Here is a 19,249-nt window from a genome sequence, read left to right as displayed (position 1 = left end):
GGGCAGAGAGAGAGGGAGACACAGAATCTGAAGCAGGCTCCAGGCTCTGAGCTGTCACAGAGCCTGATTCAAGACTCGAACTCACAAACCGTGAGATGATGACCTGAGCCGAAGTGACCACTTAACCGACTGAGCCACACAGACGCCCCTAAATTTGTTTTTTTACTTTTGAACATTGTATCGTAAACATAATGTTTCTGTCTCTTCAGCTTTCATTATAAAAGTGTTCCTGATCCTGTCGGCTCAGTTGGTGGTCACTGGGGCGATTATCAGCGTGTTTATTTTCTGGTAAGTCTTTGTTACTGATGTAAATGAAATATTAAGTTGTTCACATTAATTCTTATCGAATCAACTCAATTTTGTTCATTAAAAATTATCTATTTTTTCTTAATCATTCATAGGCTATAATATCTCTATAGCTTTGTTGTTTCTGAGGCAACTCTTAGACCAAGGTGTTGGTAGATTTCCACAGTTTTACTTCAACTTCCTAAGCCAAGATCTTTTTGTCTTAGTCTTTTTGGGACACTATTTCATTTTCTATTTTCCCTGGCTATTTCCACAGATGAAAGTGGATAAAGGAAAAAAGGTGAGATTATGGAGGCCTTGGAGACTTGGAATGTTGAAATTATTTCAGGGACTATGACCCATCACTGCTTAAACCTATCCTGTGAAAATCTCTATTTACAAAACAAATATATGAGAAATTGATTTTCTTTGCTTTGTACACTTAGCAGTATTTTTTAAAAATAAAAATGTCACCAGGACATTTGCATTCATACAAATTTAACTTACAACTTATTATGACTATCTTTTTATAAATATATTTTAAGAAGCAAGGTATGGTTATATGTTTCACCATTTAACTCCTCATTTATCATTGCCAATGATTAAGGGTTTACCCCTTTCCCATGAGATTGTTTTACTTCTACCGAAATATTACATTAGTTAGAAAAATAAACAATTTATCATTTAAAACTATATTAATTATTTTTTAACCAGGAAGGGTTTAAAAGCTTGGGTGCTCATGAATGCCTGGTTCACCTATGCAATCTTGTAAGTATTCTTGGATTTAATAAACTGTGGTTTTTTTCTGTTAGCTATTGACTGAGGTTCTTTATTAAAAATTAGGTGAAGGTATAACATTCTTGAAATGATAAAATCATAGAGATGGAAAACAAGCAACTTAGTGGTTCTAAGGAACTAGGGTGTGTGTGTGTGTGTGTGTGTGTGTGTGTGTGTGTGTGTGTGTGTTGTGTACCATAAAGAGATGGCATGAAGGAGATCTTTGTTGAGGTTTTAATGATGGGATAGTTTCAAATCTTGATTGTGGTGCTGGTTACACATGTCTACTCATAGATTTGTGTCCAAGTTCTATGACAGCATTATATATACCTTGTACCAATGTCAAATCACTGGCTTTGGTATTATACTATATTTATGTAAGATGTAACCTTTGAGGGAAACTGAGTAAAGGATGCATGGGACCTCTGTCTCTTGGCAACTTTTTGTGAATCTATAATTATTTCAAAATAAAATTTTTTTAAATTCTATGGATGAAAATGAGAAAAGTTAGTTTTAAAAGCTAAAAAAAAAAAGAAGTAAAGGTACTAATCTGCATGCACTTTTGTATATAATAGTGATTATCAGATAATAACGTATATTTCTGTCTCTATTCATCTACCTGTATCATTTGATAAAATCACTGGAAACAAATAACACATGGCTTTCAATTACCCTCAGGCCAGCATTTTTTGGTGTACTTATTGTATTTGCTTGTTGTGGGAATCTCCAGCGTCAGGTGCCTGTGAATTACATTCTCCTGGGAGTATTTGTAAGTAAACTTTGTTAGCATGTGTTGTTAGCTCACCTGTGAAATATATTTTTGACACATTACTAATTCTGCCTCTATTGTGGAAAATCTTCTTGTGGAATAATAGAGATAGAAATTATTTGTGAGATGTCCTCTGGGCTCAATCCTGGCTGTAACAAAGTCATAAACTTGTTTATGAGATTGTATCCATGCCCTTTTACTAAAGCTAGAGAATCTGGGGACACTGAGCAAGTCCTTATTGCCAGCGACCTTGCCTCTGGGAGGCCACGTGGGAACATGCTCAGAATCCAGGCTCCATTTCAGGAACAGTTAACTTGACTGTTAATGGCCCTCTGCCGGGCACAACAAACACATTCTGTTATGGAGAGTGGATTCCACATTTAGTTCACAAACTCATGTGTTTGAAGTATACTTTATTTTTGTAAGAGTTCTCTTATTTCTATTTCAAGTCTCACTGGGTGCAGAAACCCAGGTCAGCACAGGTTCCCTTAGTTCCCCACCTTGCACCTCTGGCTTTTCCAGAAAGTTGGGGGTGAGGCTGGGGCTTCTGGTCCTGGGCTCTCCTCATTTCAGCACAGTCTGGTTCCTGTTTCACCAGTGCCTCCTGTGGGGCTTCCACTCACAAGGTCTCACCACATAGGTCCTTTCTTTGTGGATCAGTGCTGCTCTCTCTGGGTCACAGAAAATGTGTGGCTCCTTTTCTTGTAGCCAGTTCCTTTCTGTGCTGCCCACAAGGATTCCAGGAACTCAGCACCCTTCCATTGTGAAGATTTATGTACCAATTGATTTATTCCTCATCTGGTTCCATATGAGTTTTGAGGCAGCTTATAAAAACACCCACACTATAAGAGGATAAGATAAACTGGTAGGGAAATCTGATGAAAGGAAAAATAAGGGTAGGAAAATAAAGTCAGTGGTTAGTGTACAAAATGCATATGCTCCCCGAATAGCCAAAGCAATCTTGAGAAAGAAGAACAAAACTGGAGGTATCACCATTCCAGATTTCAAGATAATTCTAGATTTCAAGATATGCTACAAAGCTATAGGAATCAAAACAGTATGATAGTGGCTCAAAACAGACACATAGATCAATGGAATAGAATAAATAAACCCACAATTATATGGTCAATTAATCTATAAAGGAGACGAGAATATATATTGGAGAAAAGACAGTCTCTTCAACAAATGATGTTGGGAAAACTGGACAGCCATATGGAAGACAGAATGACACTGGACTGCTTTCTTATACCATAAACAAAAATGAAATAAAAATGGATTAAATACCTAAGTGTAAGACCTGAAACTATAAAACTCTTAAAAGAAAACATAGGCAGTAAACTCTTGTAACATTGGCCTTAGCAATATTTTTTTGGATCAGTCTCCTCAGGCAAGGGAAACAAACAAACAAAAAAATTGGGACTACATCAGATTAAAAACTCTTGCACAGTGAAGGAAACCATCGTCAACAAAACAAAGAGGCAACCTACTGAATGGGAGAAGATATTTGTAAATGATTTATCTTAGAAGAAGCTAATATAGATCTATATCTTATCTATATAGCTATATAGATAGATACTCATACAAATGAAATCTAAAAAAATCTACCAAAAAATCATACCAAAAAAATCTAATTAAAAATGCACAGAGAATCTGAATAGACATTTTTCCAGAGAAGACATATGGATGGCCAACAGATGAATAGATGCTTAACGTCACTAGTTACGGAAATGCATTGAGATGTCACTTCACACGAGTCAGAATGGCTAGTATCAAAAAGACAAGAAATAAGTGGTAGCAAAAACGGAGCCCTCTAGGCATGTTGATGGGAATATAAATTGGTACAGTCACTGTGGAAAACAGTATGGAGTTTCTCCAAAAATTTAAAATTAGAAATACCATATGATCCACTAATTCCACTTCTGGGTATCTTCCCAAAGAATGAAAACACTAATTGAAAAAGATATATGTACTCTATGTTTATTGCAGCATTATTTACAATAGCCAAGATATGGGGGCCCCTGGTGGCTCAGTCGGTTGAGTGTGTCTAACTCTTGATTTCGGCTCAGGTCATGAGCCCAGGGTCGTGGGATCAAGCGCCCCATTGGGCTCCGCACTGAGTATGGAGTCTGCTTAAGATCCTCTCTGTCTCCCTCTGCCCCTCTTCTCACCTCAAGTGCAATCTCTCACTCTCTCTCTAAAATAAGAACAACAAAACAATAGCCAAGATATGGAAGCAACCTAAGTGCTCACTGATAGATGAGTGGATAAAGAAGATGAGGACATATGTACAATGGAATGTTATTCAGCCATAGAAAGAATTAAATCTTGCCATCTGTGATAACATGGATGGACCTTGAGGGTAAGTGCAAAGTGAAATAAGTTAGAGAAAGATGAATATCATACGATTTCACTTATATGTGGAACCCAAAACAAAACACAACAAAACAAATGAATAAGCAAACAAAACAGAACCAGATTCATAAATACAGAGAAAAAGCTGGTGGTTGTGAGTGGGAATGGGGAGGATAGGCAAAATAGGTGAAGGATTTCAAGAGTTACAAACTTCCAGTTATAAATGAATGAGAGGGATGGAAAGTTCCAGGGGAATATAGTCAATAATATTGTATGATGGCAGTTGATACTGTATTTATTGTGGTAAGCATTTTGCAACATATATAATTGTCAAATCACTGTGCTATATACCTGAAACTAACACAGTATTGTATGTCAACTGTACTTCAATGAAAACATTTTAAAATGCATAATCCTGTGCACTTGAGTGTGATGAGCCTAGATCTGGGCCTGTGCCTTCGGGTGGTCAAAGAGAGTAAGGACACATGACCAGTGGTGACATTCTCAGCATGCAGATAGCTCAGTGTCTAGTGTGATTTATATGTTGGGAAGCACATCTTCCTCTGGAGACTAGCTCTCTGATGCCCACATCTGGGCATCTGGGCATTCCTTGGCTGCCAGCGCATTGAAAGGCCTTTCTTACCTGGCGTGGATACCTTGCTCATCACTCGGGGGAGCAGATGGGGTTTCCTAGTTCCTGGACAGACTACACTCAGGAAGAAGTGCAGGTTAAAAGCCAGGCATAGAAAGCTAACTATACTAGAGCCTAGTCCTAGAGCAGAGGTGATAGGATGGGGAGAGGAGGTACTTTTCTAAAAATACTTGAATTTTTTATTTAAAAATTTTCCATGTTTTTAATGCTTATCACAAGAAGAGATCAAAGCTCTCATCTCTGAGGTTTTGTTGTTTATCCAGACGCAGGGAACAGCTTAAGAGAAGAAATATACAGGGGCAAGGAATTAGATGCATTTTGTAGACTTTATGTTTTGGCTAAGGATTAGGAAATATGTGGAGAAACCATTTCAGAAGAGGAGTTGAGGGGGAAAAAGCACACATACCGAAGACGGCTTTTGTCCCATAGAATTTTGAGCCTGTGTTCTGTGTTCTTGAAGCCATCAGGCAGGTTTGACTTCTAAGGCCTCTTGTTCTCCTCTTTGGAAAACTGAAGGGTGGTTTCCAGCTTTAAATCATTCTCTCTCCCTCTACTTCTGAGCCCTATCTTCCTCCCACTATCCTCCCCCCACACACACACACTTATGTGCTGCTAAAGATGGAAAAACATGAAGCATTTGAGCAAGTAGAAGAAGAAAATCTTAGGAAGTTTGGAAGCAAGCACATTATTAAAATATCATGTGGGGGCACCTGGGTGGCTCAGTCAGTTGGGCATCGGACTCTCGATTTCACCCCAGGTCATGATCTCACAGTTTGTGGATTTGAGTCCTGTATCAGGTTCTGAGCTGACAGCACGGAACCTGCTTGGGATTTTCTCTCTCCCTCTTTCTCTGTTCCTCCCTCACTTGCGTGTGCTCTCTTTCTCTCTTTCTTTCTCTCTCTCAAATAAACAAACTTAGGGGCGCCTGGGTGGCTCAGTTGGTTAAGCGGCCGACTTCGGCTCAGGTCATGATTTCGCGGTCCGTGAGTTCGAGCTCCGCGTCGGGCTCTGTGCTGACAGCTCAGAGCCTGGAGCCTGTTTCAGATTCTGTGTCTCCCTCTCTCTGACCCTCCCCCGTTCATGCTCTGCCTCTCTCTGTCTCAAAAATAAATAAACGTTAAAAAAAATTAATTAAAAACTTAAAAAAAAATCATGTGTAGGGGCACCTAGGGGGTGGCTCAGTCAGATAAGCTTCCAAATTTGGCTCAGGTCATGATCTCATGATCCATGAGTTCAGGCCCCATGTCAGGCTCATACTTACAGTTCAGTCTCTGTCTCTCTCTCTCCCCCTCCCCCCAGAGAGTCACACTCTGTCTCTCTATCGAACATAAATAAACATTAAATTAAAAAAAAACAATCATGTATACATGGAACAGATACACTGTTTTTAACCTGTGGTGGAAATAAGGACAGCTTTGGTAGATTTAACAAAGAAGAGAATCAGGCAACTACTCACCGAGTCTGGGAAATGCAAAGATGCAATCCAGGACTCTCAGGATTCCAGTTCTTCTCGTCTCTTATCCTATATGATGTTGGCCAGCTGGAGAAGTTCAAAGCCACTCTAGCAGTCCTTGCACCATGGTTAAAATGTGTCTTCATTCGTACTCCTGGAGACCAGAGCATTCTTTCCTGGCTCTTGCCATGGACCAGAGGGTTAGCCGAGTTTCTGGATTTGCCTCTGGTGGAGCTCCCTACCAGCTGGAGAATGTTCTCAGGCCCTTCAGCCACTGTTAACTGTTGCCTCACCCCACCTGCCCACTGTCCTGGAACCTGACCACGAACCCAGCTACAACCTCCTTGCCTTTTTTTGGTCTCTGGCTTGACCACCTGCTGGCTCTCAGCACCTGCCCCTCTCCCACGTGGTCCCAGCAAACCATGGAAACCCTCCGGCCTGATGCAACCTCAATGCAGCCCTCTTCCCAGCCCTGGATGGGCACCTACAGGTGCAGCCCCACCCTCTGTAGAGATCTGTCCTGGAGCCCCATCCCCAGTCCTGAAAAGGTCTCAATCCTCCTCCCTCATCTGGGGTTTGAAGTTTTCAACTCTCACCCAAGCCCTGTAGGAAAGGTCAGCACTTGAAACTGTTGGTGAAGCATTAGTAGAAACAGAATGTCCTGCTTTGATAAATTGTTAAGGTGTGTCTGTGTGGGTGGGCCCATTTGATCTGGTCTTACAGATAAACCTTTTGTTATGGTTTCCATATTCCTAACTAACACATATTTAATGCAATCAATATGCTACAAGTTACTCCTGCATTCTAAGGAATTTTTACTAATAGAAGAATCTTGTCAGGCTCGGGGGAATGTTAGGTAAATGTTTAGTTCTACTATTTTTGTCCCATAATTAACCTTCCCGTAGCTCTGGGCACCGGGGTTGTGCATATTCCCACTCGCTCCCTAGACCCCGCCAACACACACACTCTTTAAAAATCATCTCTGGATTCTGGGCCTGTGGGACCAGGGTTCTGATTGTGAATTTTGTCTTTAGACAGTTCTTCAAGGTCTGCTGCTGGGAGCCGTTTCAGTGTAAGTCTTTGATACATATTTCCTTTCTCGCGTGTGCTTTTCTTTGTATGTATGTGAACAATAATCACAGTCTCTGGTTTTAGTTTCTGTAATGCAGAGGAAGTGCTGTGGGCAACAGCAGCGACTGCTCTGGTGACGTTATCGCTCACTTTATTTGCTCTTCAAACAAAAGTATGTATCACCGAAAAAGATTTCTGTCACAAGGGAGTGTGTAGATGTGTTCCTTTGGCCCTTCCTGACCCATTCTTATCTCTCCTCCTTCCTGCTCACTGCTGTCCTGTGGGCCTCACCTCCGTAGCTTCTTTGCCTTCTGGCTTCTGACTTTCCTAGTAACCACGTTAAAAAAAAAAAAAAAAGCAAAAAGAAACAGGTGAATTTAATTTTAATCATATATTTTATTTAACTCAGTGTATGCAAGGTATTAACATTTCAGTAAACAATATAACGCAAATATTGAGACATTTTACATTCTTTTTTGAGCTAAAATTCAAATTCAGTGTGTATTTTATTATACTTACAGCATACTTTACTTCAGACTAGCCACACTTTGAATGCTTACCTAGCCACAAGTATGGAATGCATAGCTCTAGACAAGTATTTAAAAACAATTTTGGGGGGGCACCTGGGTGGCTCAGTCGGTCGAGCGGCCGACTTCGGCTCAGGTCATGATCTCACGGTCTGTGAGTTCAAGCCCCGCGTCGGGCTCTGTGCTGACAGCTCGGAGCCTGGAGCCTGCTTCGGATTCTGTGTCTCCCTCTCTCTCTGACCCTCCCTCGTTCATTCTCTGTCTCTCTCTGTCTCAAAAATAAACATTAAAAAAAATTTTTTTAAAAACAATTTTTTGTAAAATGTTTATTTCTGAGAGAGAGAAAGCAGGGGAGTGGCAGAGTAAGAGGAAGACACAGAATCTGAAGCAGGCTCCAGGCTCCAAGCTGTCAGCACAGAGCCCAACGCAGGACTCGAACCCACAAACTGTGAGATCATGACCTGAGCCGAAGTCAGATGCTTAACTGACTGAGCCACCCAGGCGCCCCTCTAGACATACATGTTTTAAACAGCCATCAGAATCCTCTGGAGGGTTTGTTAAAACACAGATTCTGGACACCCTGGAGTTGCTACTTCAGAAAGTCTGGGACACAGCCCAATAATTTGCATTTCCCAGATAGTGCTGGTTTGAGAACCACATGTGGAAACCTAGTGCTTCTAATTATTCTCTTGGTGTGCAAGAAGTAAGGAGTGAGGGGGGACATACAGGAGTTAGGAAAAAGCTCTTACAAGAAAGTATCATGGATTCAAGGGTCTTCTTTTGCTGTATAATATCATTCTGTTCAGGTCAGAAGATGAATATTCCCCTTTGTTTAAAAAAATTCCTCAGCTTCCCCAGGCTGTTTTCATCCCTGATTTACGAAGGCAAAACCAAAAGGCATATTAATAAATTTCAAAATTACAAAAGAATCAGCAATAATTTTTGAAAGCTTAATGTATATATTTTTATTAAAATATATGCATGCAAACATGGAAAGGCACCCAGTTCATTGCTGTATTTTATGCACATGCTTTCAGAAATATGACCATACTGTACGTACAAATGTACATTCTATTCCTATAAATACAAAAATAGAATAGTATAATGAGCCCTCGTGTATCCACGGCTCTTGTTATTTCATCCATACTCCTACCTTCTTCTCCCTCATGAAGCAAATTCCAGTCAACACCACACTTTTTAATGTAGTGTTTTTCAGTGATAGGGGCAAATGGATGTCTGTGGTTCTCAGAATTATCCAGGGTAGATTATTAGCAAATGGGCCAATTTCTATCTATGGGGCATAAGGTGCATCTCTAAACCTCCTGAAATTCCTTCCAGATGATAAGTGAGCTGTTTTTGTGTTATATTTCCTCAGTGGGATTTCACCATGCTAAATGGGATGCTGTTCGTTTTTCTCTTCGTACTGTTCATCTATGGAATTTTCTTCCTCTTCATACGCTCATATGTAAGTGGGATCTCGTTTGGGAACCTCAGAGAATTGTTAGAGGGCAAAGTGCTGGTTGTGTTGGCCTAGATCTTCTGTGAAGCAGACACTCGGTTGGGTGAACTGGATGAGGACTTGAACGGGAGAAGTGTCTGTGAGAGAAAAGGGGCTGGGGAGCCTCTGAGGGCTGGAAGACGTGCCCCACCACAGTAGCACATCTGACACCAGGTGAAGGGGAGGGAAGGTGGGCAGTGGGAACATTATAGACATGAAGTCGAGGAAGGTTCAACAAGGCTGTAGGGGGAGTGAGGGGGGGGGGGTTCCTTGAGCTAAAGTTGACTGTAGTTCTGTGTCTCCCAGGAAGTACTCTGCTGCTCCCCAGTGACTGACAAGTGATAGGCGTGGCCCAGAAAATCACTGCAGTGGGCTGCACAGCACAGCGGCCGGGCACCTCCCAGTTAGCTGGAGGTCTGTGAGGCCTGTCCTTGCGGCCGCCCAGCGTGGTGTGGTTGGGGTCCTGTTGGAAGTGTGGGGCATGAAAATGGAGCTACTTCTCTAGACTATAGCTGTCTTTCCCTAAGAGGGTCTTAGGGTGAACCTACCCACAGGGCTGGTCAGACTTCTCCCATACCTGGGTGCTGCTTGTTTGAAGTAATGAAAGTGGAGTGATGGGCTTTTCAGACTTTCCCGATGGCAGCGGAGAGTAATTCCAGCTTGCTTGCTTGCTTTACTTTCTTCCTTATATATATTCACTGACTTCTTACCAGATACCAGATATAAGCCTGTGGTTTTCTCGTAGGCATTACATTTAATTCTCATGACCTTTATGAAAAGTACATGTGTCATCTATTGTTTAGCTAAAAACACATGCTCAGAGAAATTAAATAATTCACCCAGGTCTACACAAGGAGTAAGTGGTAGGGGTGGGATGAAAGCCAGATCTGTGGGACGCCAGTGCCATGCTCTTCCCAGCGCACAATCTGTGGATGGAGGCTAGAGGGGGTGTGGGCCCGGCTTGTCATTGGCTCCTGTGGGGAGACCCTATGGGCAGCCAGCTCCACTGAGGATTGACCTAGAGCCTGTGACCTTTTGACTAAAGCCCTAAGGCCAACTTGGCCCAACTGCTGAATCCAAGAGTTTCTTTGGCAACAAGTAGACTTGTTCAGTGGTCTTCAGACATATAACTAAGAGTTAAGCCTGAATTGGTTTAGCTTTATGAATGACTATGTAGACTTATAGTTAGGGAGATTTTGTTTTATTTTATTTTTATTTATTTTTGTAGTATCTATATTTTAGAGGTAAACTCGAAGATATAACAAAGATGTACCTTAAAAGGCCACACAGCCCTCCATTTATTATTATGGCTGGTAGCCATAATAATACAAATTGGTAGGAATAATATTGGTAGGAATAATACAAATATTTATTAGGTTGGTTCCATAGGTCTTTACAATACCATTTAGGTGCAGTTAAGAAACAGTGTTTCCTACTAGATAGACCAAACTTTGTTCCCCCTGTAAACTTCCTTTCACAAATATTTACAATATTTAATCTTACACACATGTTTAAATGGAAGGGAAGACTTTTGACAGAGCCTTGTTGTAAGTATACAGGCTTGTTTGACTTTGGCAATTTTGAATTCTTCAGACTCCAGTAATCAGGTATTTTCTTACTATTAGCTCATTCCGGAAATACTGTCCCTCCCACACTATGTCACTGACTCCTGGTTTATGTCATCGGCCAAGGATCTTCCCTGGTTAGCAGAATGCTCTATTTGTCTAGGATGAGCTTTCTTGTCCTGAAGAGTGAATGACATTATTTTTCTCAGATGTTATATACCACTTCTTATCCTCTCCCTTTATAGAGCCAACCCCTTTGGCATTCATATCAGTCCCATATTCTGATCAGGGCTGTTTTGGTTGCAAGGAACAGACACTACCCAGACTAACTCCAGGCAAAGACCCAGGGAAGCTCATGGAACTCCTAGGTGGGAATAAGAGGCAGGATTCACAGAAATGGAAATCCCACATTGCTCTCTTGGGCTGAGTTGATCAGCCTTCTCTGTATAGTAATAGCCCCAACAGTAGCTGATGATGCAACAGCCTCTGGGAATTGATTTCTGACTGGCCTGGTGCATCTGTTTGATCTTACATTCTGGTCAGTCAACAGAGTCACTGCTGTTGGAGTAGACATCTTCCACCTCTTGTCAGTTAGCCCTAGCTAGGGTATATGAGGGTCACGATTTTCGCAGAGCCACCCATTCCAAGAGTGAGTATAGGGGCAGACGCCCTAGAAGGGCTATGCAATGGTGCATAAAGTGAACCATATCTAGTATGTTCTACTTGTCCTACCATGCGTGAGATGTTTAGCACTTATCTAGCAAAACTGATTCGGGAAGGGTAGTTTTCATGTGTTTGCTGAATGGAATTGAGTAGATGCTGTTGACCACTATGTTCAAAAAGATGAAATTCCCCACAGATGTGACTTTCCTTAATACTGGGTCCTTATCTGACAGCAGTAAACTAAGTGAGCCCTTTCGTTATTCCAGACCTTTTTCTTAACATACAATTGTTTCTTCTCTTTGCAGTGGTTGCACCTATTGTATGCTGGACTTGGAACTGTACTCTTCTCACTTGTGAGTCTAATTTCTCCCTCTCTTTGACAAAGAATATGGCCTGTGCATTGACAAGTGCTAGGCCCAGAGTCAACTAGAGTCAGTATTTCATTTTCCCCTCCTATGCCTCCCCCTCTTCCTTTCCCTCCTTCTCCTTCTTCTTTTTCTTTTTTTAAAAAATTTGTTAAATGTTTATTTTTGACAGAGAGAGAGAGAGAGAGCATGAGTGTGGGAGGGGCAGAGAGAGGGAGACACAGAATCCAAAGCAGGCTCCAGGCTCCGGGCTCCAAGGTCTCAGCACAGAGCCTGATGCAGGGGTCAAACTCATGGACTGCAAGATCATGACCTGAGCCAAAGTCAGACACTCAACCGAGCCACCCAGGCACCCCTATTTTTCTTTATAAAGACAATTTTTAGAGCACTTTTAAGTTCACAGCAAAAGGGAGAGGAAGGCACAGACATTTCCCACATATCCCTTGCCCCTACACACGCATGGCCTCCCCCCCGATCAACATCACTCACTAGGGTGGTACCTTTGTTACATTGCCGAATGTATATTGATGCGTTATAATCACCTAAAGTTCACATTAGACTTTACTCTTGGTGTTGTACAGTCAGTCTACGGGTCTAGATAAATATATATTGACAGGTTCCATCATTATGATATCATACAGAGTGTTTAAAGGCCCTAAAAGCCCTTTGTGTTCCACCTTTTGATTCCTCCCCTACCTCCAACTCCTGGCAACCACCAATCTTTTTCCTGTTGCCAAATTTTACCTTTTCCAGAATGTCATATAGTTGCACACCGTATATAGCCTTTTCAGAATGGCTTATTTCACTTAGTGATGTGCACTTAAGGTTCTTCTGGGTCTTTTCATGGCCTGATAGTTCATTTCTTTTTAGTGCTGAATAACATTCCATTGTCTAGATGTGCCACAGTTTATGTATCCATCCACCTATTGAAGGACATCTTGTTTGCTCCCAAGTTTTGGCAATTATGAATAAAGCTGCTGTAAACATCCCTGTGCAGGTTTTTCTGTGGACATAGTTTTCAACTCCAATGGGTAGATAGCAAGGAGTGTGATTACTGGATCAGATGGTAAAAAGTATGTTTAGTTTTTAAGAAACTGCCAAACTGTCTTCAAAAGTAGTTGTACCGTTTTGCATTCCCACAAGCAGTGAATAAGAATTTGTTACTTAACATCCTCAGCAGCATTTGATGTTGTAAGTGTTCCCGAATTTGGATATTCTAATAGTGGTATCTTATTGTTGTTTCAATTTCCGTTTCCCTTATGACATATGATGAGGAGTATCTATTAATGTGTTTATTTGCCATCCATGTATCTTCTTTGGTGAGGTATCGCTTATGTTTTTCAGCCCAGAGAACAAGTAATGATCTTTTTAAATCAGATTGTTTGCTTATTGTTGAGTTTTAAGTGTGTGTGTGTGTGTGTGTGTGTGTGTGTGTGTGTGTGTATTTGGGGCAACAGTCCTTTATCAGATGTTTCTTTTGCAAATATTTTCTCCCATCTATGGCTTGTTTTCTCATTCTCTTGACATTGTCTTTCACAGAGCAGAAGTTTTTAATTTTAATGAACTTCAGCTTATGCATTATTTCTTTCATGGATTATACCTTTGGGGTCATATCTAAAAAGTCACCACCCTACCTTAGGTAAAAGATCCTCTGTTATCTTCTAAGAGCTTTATAGTTTTGTGTTTTACACTTAGGTCAATGATAAAACAAATTTTTGTGAAGGATGTAAGGTCTTTGTCTAAGTTTTTTGGTTTTTTTTTTGTTTTTTGTTTTTTTTGCATATGGATGCCTAGTTTTTCCAGCACCATTTGTTGAAGAGATTATCTTTGCTCCATTGTATTGCCTTTGCTCCTTTGTCAAAGATCACTTGACTATATTTACATGAATCAATTTCTGGGCTCTCTAGTCTGTTCTATTGATCTATTTGTTTCTTCTTTCATCAATACCATACTGTCTTACTCCATAGTAAGTCTTGAAGTCAGATAGAATCAGTCCTCCAATGTTGTTTTTTTCCTTTAATGTTGTGTTGGCCATTCACACCTACCCCCAACCCTTTCTCTTTCTTTTTAGTGTAATCATACCATATAGAAGGTTCTACCTTTGCTTTTTCACTCAAAAATAATGGTATTCACATATTAGCAGTCATGGATTGAGCTTATTCTTTTTTTTTTAAGTTTATTTTTTTTTTTGAGAGAGAGAGAGAGGAGGGGCAGAGAGAGAGAGGGAAAGAGAGAATCCCAAGCAGGCTCCGTGCTGTCAGCACAGAGCCTGATGTGGGGCTCAAACTCACAAACCATGAGATCATAACCTGACTAAAACCAAGAGCTGGACACTTAACTGACTGAGTCACCCAGGCACCCCAAGTTCATTCTTTCTTAAAGGCACATAGTATTCCATTTTATGCTTTTATCATGTCACATATTTTAGGTTTTCCTTTAATTATTTTTGGCATTTCCAAACATACCCAGAAGTACCAAGAATGGAGTAATAAACTCCACATACTATTACCGGCTTAAAAATATCCACATTTTGCTTCATCACGTTCCTTTTTATTAGAATTATGTCTTGTCTATTTTCAAATGTCAGAAAAATTTAGACCAGGAAGTTATGTATGTATAATTCAGTTTTCTTATTTCTTCTCCTAATACCGAAAGGAACTAACTTGTGCTCATTTTCCTTTACTCTTATGCTCTCAGCCTTTGCAATTGATGCCTGCTGTTATATTTCTTGTGTCCTGTTTCAGGCTTAGTTTGTTTCCATGCAAAAGTACATTGGTGTTTCTGTTCCCAGTTTGGAGGCAGAGCAAAAATTCTTGTAGCCTCAGACAGGTCTACCCAACACTAAACAGATAAAGCAAGAGGGATATTGACATTTTTTCAGCGGGGTAGGGAGGGGATGCTTAACCACCAGAGTTGTAGGGAGTGAGGCAGGGTGTTACTCCCAAATGCCCCTGGGGATCTGAATCCCAACTGGGGCTTCCCTGTGGGCTGGCTGTGTCTTGGGTTGTGTCCTGAACCCCATTCTCCCTGAGGGAGAGGGGGACAGGTGGATCCCAGCTCATCTCACTCTCACTTTCCTGTCTGCTTTCAAAAACATAATTTCACCTGGAAGGTGTACTCCTAACCACCAAGGCATGTCTGTGAAACGATTAGAAGTTATTATCCCTCTTATGGGAAGAAATAAGGTAAATTCAGGAGTTCTTGGAGGGGATGAAGAGAGAAAAGCGCTTCTCTGTAGAAGTCAGGACCTCAGGGTTATAAATGAAGTCTGGAAGCTCAGCTGCTGTGCAGCCTGCTTTTTAGGGTGACCAACTGTCCTTGGTTTGCCTGGGACCGAGGGGTTTCTAAGGAAACCTCCTCTAATGTCCTCATGCTGCCCAGGGCTGCTCACCCAGCCACAAACACAAGCGTGAGCGAGCTCTCTGGCTCTTTTCCTGCAGTTTTAGGAGCTCCTCATTCTACCTACTGCAGCTGAGCTACACTTTTTATTTGGGGGAAATATTTAACTATATACAAATCCCACCTTCCCCTCATTCTATGTTTTGGAAATACTAACATCATCACAAAGCCATTCCAATGGCAAGGTTTGAAAAATGCTATCATCCAAAGCTCCAAGAATTTCAGCATTATTGCTGCACACCAATCTAAAGGTCAGGAACCATCTTTATTTTCATTCTTGGTTCACCAAGAACATGTGGGAAAATCCCAAATACAGGGCAGTTTGTAGTTTATCTCTGTGTCCAATTGTCCCACCTCATTGGCTAAAGGAACAAAGTTTTCTGGATTTGGAAAGCAAAAGAAGGCTCACAGACTTGATCCTGCTGGCCTCAGGAGGATGAAGCACTTGTAATAGAGTACAAACTCCGGGACATAGTGAATGGTTGAGGCTGTAAAAATAACCTAACTTAGCCATAAATCGACTTTATGCAGTATATTTTACTGATGCTAAAATATTTTCTCCAGGTAATTTAGGATACTTATTTGATAGAAATATACCATTTCTGTAATTAATTCTTCCTTCTTTTCTTTAAGTACTTGGTGATGGATGTGCAGCTCATGGTGGGAGGGCGCCACCATCACTCTGACCTGCACCCCGAGGAGTATGTTTTTGCTGCCCTGAACATCTACTTGGACATAATCAACCTTTTCCTTTTTATTTTGGAACTGATTGGACTGGCACGGTAGTCATATGGCCAAACTGGTTCATGTTGAAAAAAGGGAAGGAGGGACGCTTCTGAAATGTTGCCAGGCTCAGACATGAGAAGGTTACCGCTTCATAAACCTTTTGTTAACAAAAATACTTAAAGATACTTACTTTTTGTCAAATTAAATCAAGCATTCAGTAGATGGTAGCTGTAGCTGTGATATTTTTGGTTCTATTGTCACATTGCAAAACTATCTGGGGGACATTTCTAATTTTTATAAATTCAAAAGATGAGTATCAAAATTACATGCTTACAAACATTTGCAAGATGCCCATTACAGTGTTGAAGTTTTCCAGGCAGTATTTCAAGCAGTAAATAACATCTCTCTACATGAATAAATTTGATGACAGAAACCTATATGTACCCATTCTCTTCTCTTGGACATTCTGTGGACATTTTTGAATATTTTGGCATCTGACCTTTTTTTTTTTTTTTTTTTTGAGTAAGATAAACTAAAGAATTCTGCCTTTTCCCTGTATTCCAGAGTCAGACTGGAGAGAATAGTAGTATCTATCTAGTAGGGGTCAGAGGAAATTAAGAGTTAATGTGCAAAAAGGGCTCAGGATAGAGTATCAGCTATATTGCCACTGTCCCATCTATACTCCTGGGCTTAACTCAGCAACCACCTCCACTGATTGTCTGGAACAACTAAAAAAATAATCATGATAAAACACACATAACAAAATTTACCATCTTAACTATTCTTGTACGGTTCAGTAGTGTTAAGTACGTTCACAGTATTGTACAACCCATCTCCAACAAATGTTTCATCTTGCAAAAGTGAAGCTCCATACCCACTGCAGTAAGAAGTCTCATAGCATTTTCCATCACTTATTTATTTATACATATCTTATATAACTGGTTTGATTACGTTCCTGAAGGTCATAGATTAGACAGGTCTTTATATCCCTTCTGGAGTCTCTCACCTTGTTGGTGTGAGATGCTTGATGAGAAAATTTTCACTGAGATGTAAAAGTTCACAGTTTCAGAGCCATCCAAATGAACCTGTGGCTACATCCTTGCCTCACTTGTTTCTAATTTCAGCCAGTCTCTGGTGCTCGCCCCAGCAGGAAGCATGTAAGTCACGTCTGCAGGATGAGCAAAGGCATGAAGCAGGCCCACACCTGGTGTGCTTCAGGTGGCTCAGGGAGGGAGCTGGAAAGAAAGATTTATGTAGAGGAATGGTTATGCCAGGTGATTAAGGACCTCAACTTTCAGGCTCAGGATTTCAGACCTTTATCTTGTAGGCATAAGATTTGGATTGCAGTATCATGGTGAAGGTAGTGCTTTAGGAGAATTAGTCTGCATTATGGTGGGTGGGTTAGAGTAGAGAAGGGAGGTGTTAGAGAGGAAGGTTGTATGAGAGCTAATGCAATACACGGAAGGCACTAAAGGACAGTTGATAAATGGGGTAGAATGAGTCAATCATATGTGACCATGATAATGGCCAAAAGGTTTGATGGAGGTTGAGGTATGATTGGATGATTCTTCAGGGCAGGTTTTTACTGTGGGTAATTGTCACTTACTAAAGTAAAGCCTTCTGAAGAAAGAAAGAAATGGCTTGGGGAGTTGTGATGTGATAAAAGTAGGTTTGGATATTTTGATTACTTGAAAAGAGAGGAAATGTTAATCTGGCAGAGTTTCAGGAGATGAAGCTTGGGGCTAGAGGTAATTGGGGGCCATCACAAGCAAGAACTGAGGCTGAGAGAACAGATGAAATGGGAATGACATAAATAGGGGAGTCCAAAGACCAAGTTTTGGAAATGCCATAATTAGGATATGGAAGGAAGAAAAAGAATGTGGGACATGAAAACAGAGCAGTGAAAGCATAACATTATGGAGGCCAGACAAGCCTTTCAGGAAGGTGTTGATGAAGTGTACCTATAATTCACTTAGGGCTGTGGTGTTCTAGGCCCTTGAAAATACACATTGTTTCATTTAACCTACACTCAAAGGTCAAGGCACAAAAAAGCAATAACAAACCCAACAAATCTGACAACTACTGGATCACTGATCTGGAGAAGCAAGGAGAACAGAGTCCAGACTTCATGGAGGCAAAAATGGACATTGTGGAAGGAGAGGCCAGACCCTGAGAGAAGTCTGGTTGCTTCATCTCTGGAAGGAGAGAAACAGCAGGGGCAGGCAAAGGTTGTACGTTTTTTTTTTTTTTTTTTTTTTTTTTTTTTTTTTTTTTTACTTTTTGGTTTTTCACTTTTCAGGACAGGGGAAATTTGGGGCATATTTGAAGGCAGAAGGAAGTGAAGGTACTAGAAATGGGGGGGAAAAATCAAAATAAGTAGGGATATGAGGAGGGATAGCCTTGGATAGGCCCAGGGCCCTTTTTTCCAAAACTGGAGAAAAGCATTGGAACATTTACCTGTGGCAGCCTCTTTTGAGATGGAGCGGGGAGCTGTGGAGCAGAGGAAGCAGGGTCTGCAGAGCCCATGCTGGGGGAATCAGGGCTTAGAGAAGAATGGAAGAGGTTTGATCTGGCTGCCAGGGACTCTGCATTGGGAGTCAGCCAAAGAGAACTGGGAAAACTCCTTCCTCCTTAATCGAAAGTATTAGAGAAAATAAGGCTGTGAATCAGGCAAATGAACTTCTCAAAATTGATACTCCAAAGAGTTCCAGTTTGGGTAATGTTAGAACAACAGTGGATTACAATTCTGTGATGACTGGATTATGATAGCATAAATCTCTTATCATCTGTCTGAAATGGATCAATTGGCCAGAGATTTAGGCAAGTGTTGTCTGCACAGTCTGTTTTTGATGCTATGGTATTGCAAATTAGACAAATAGAATAAAGTAGAATCAGATTGAAAAATCCGGGCTGGGGGAATAAAAAGCTTACTGGGGAAGGAAGTTTGATTCCATTCATTGAGGAGGTTAGTCTTGGTTCTTCAGAGTTAATCATAAAGAAGGCTAACATGGAATTGAAGTGAACCTGACTGGGCAAAACAATTTGCAAATCCCACCTCTGTTTTCTGTTGGGGTCAGGCATCTGTCTCACAGATGAATTTACAGATCTCAAGTAATACATTTGAATTTAAGTACAAGCACTATAGTC

At 40.9% G+C, this 19,249-nt stretch overlaps 1 protein-coding gene and 1 long non-coding RNA gene across 3 annotated transcripts in view; one reads left to right on the top strand and one right to left on the bottom strand.

Annotated features, from left to right (window-relative positions):
• The window catches only part of LOC125161168 (protein lifeguard 1-like), a 30,885-nt gene extending 14,358 nt beyond the window's left edge, over window positions 1-16,527 (top strand). For both annotated transcript variants that reach the window (XM_047850820.1, XM_047850819.1), the window contains exons 4-11: window positions 210-288; window positions 1,000-1,053; window positions 1,741-1,831; window positions 7,323-7,360; window positions 7,444-7,531; window positions 9,262-9,351; window positions 11,918-11,965; window positions 16,010-16,527. In XM_047850820.1, coding sequence (XP_047706776.1) covers window positions 210-288; window positions 1,000-1,053; window positions 1,741-1,831; window positions 7,323-7,360; window positions 7,444-7,531; window positions 9,262-9,351; window positions 11,918-11,965; window positions 16,010-16,162 — 641 coding nt within the window. In that variant the 3' untranslated portion in view covers window positions 16,163-16,527. The remainder of the gene's footprint in view (window positions 1-209; window positions 289-999; window positions 1,054-1,740; window positions 1,832-7,322; window positions 7,361-7,443; window positions 7,532-9,261; window positions 9,352-11,917; window positions 11,966-16,009) is intronic.
• On the bottom strand, window positions 7,372-17,429 carry LOC125161169 (uncharacterized). Its single transcript, XR_007150493.1, has 3 exons — window positions 17,109-17,429; window positions 8,636-8,757; window positions 7,372-7,686 (listed from the first exon to the last, which is right to left on the bottom strand). It is a non-coding gene; the product is annotated as an uncharacterized LOC125161169 (long non-coding RNA).
• Between the last annotated feature and the right edge of the window lie 1,820 nt (window positions 17,430-19,249).

Source organism: Prionailurus viverrinus, chromosome A2 (genome assembly GCF_022837055.1).
Source record: "Prionailurus viverrinus isolate Anna chromosome A2, UM_Priviv_1.0, whole genome shotgun sequence".
Lineage (NCBI taxonomy): Eukaryota > Metazoa > Chordata > Mammalia > Carnivora > Felidae > Prionailurus > Prionailurus viverrinus.
Note: the sequence above shows the minus strand (reverse complement) of the source record. Positions and strands in the feature narration are given on the sequence as shown.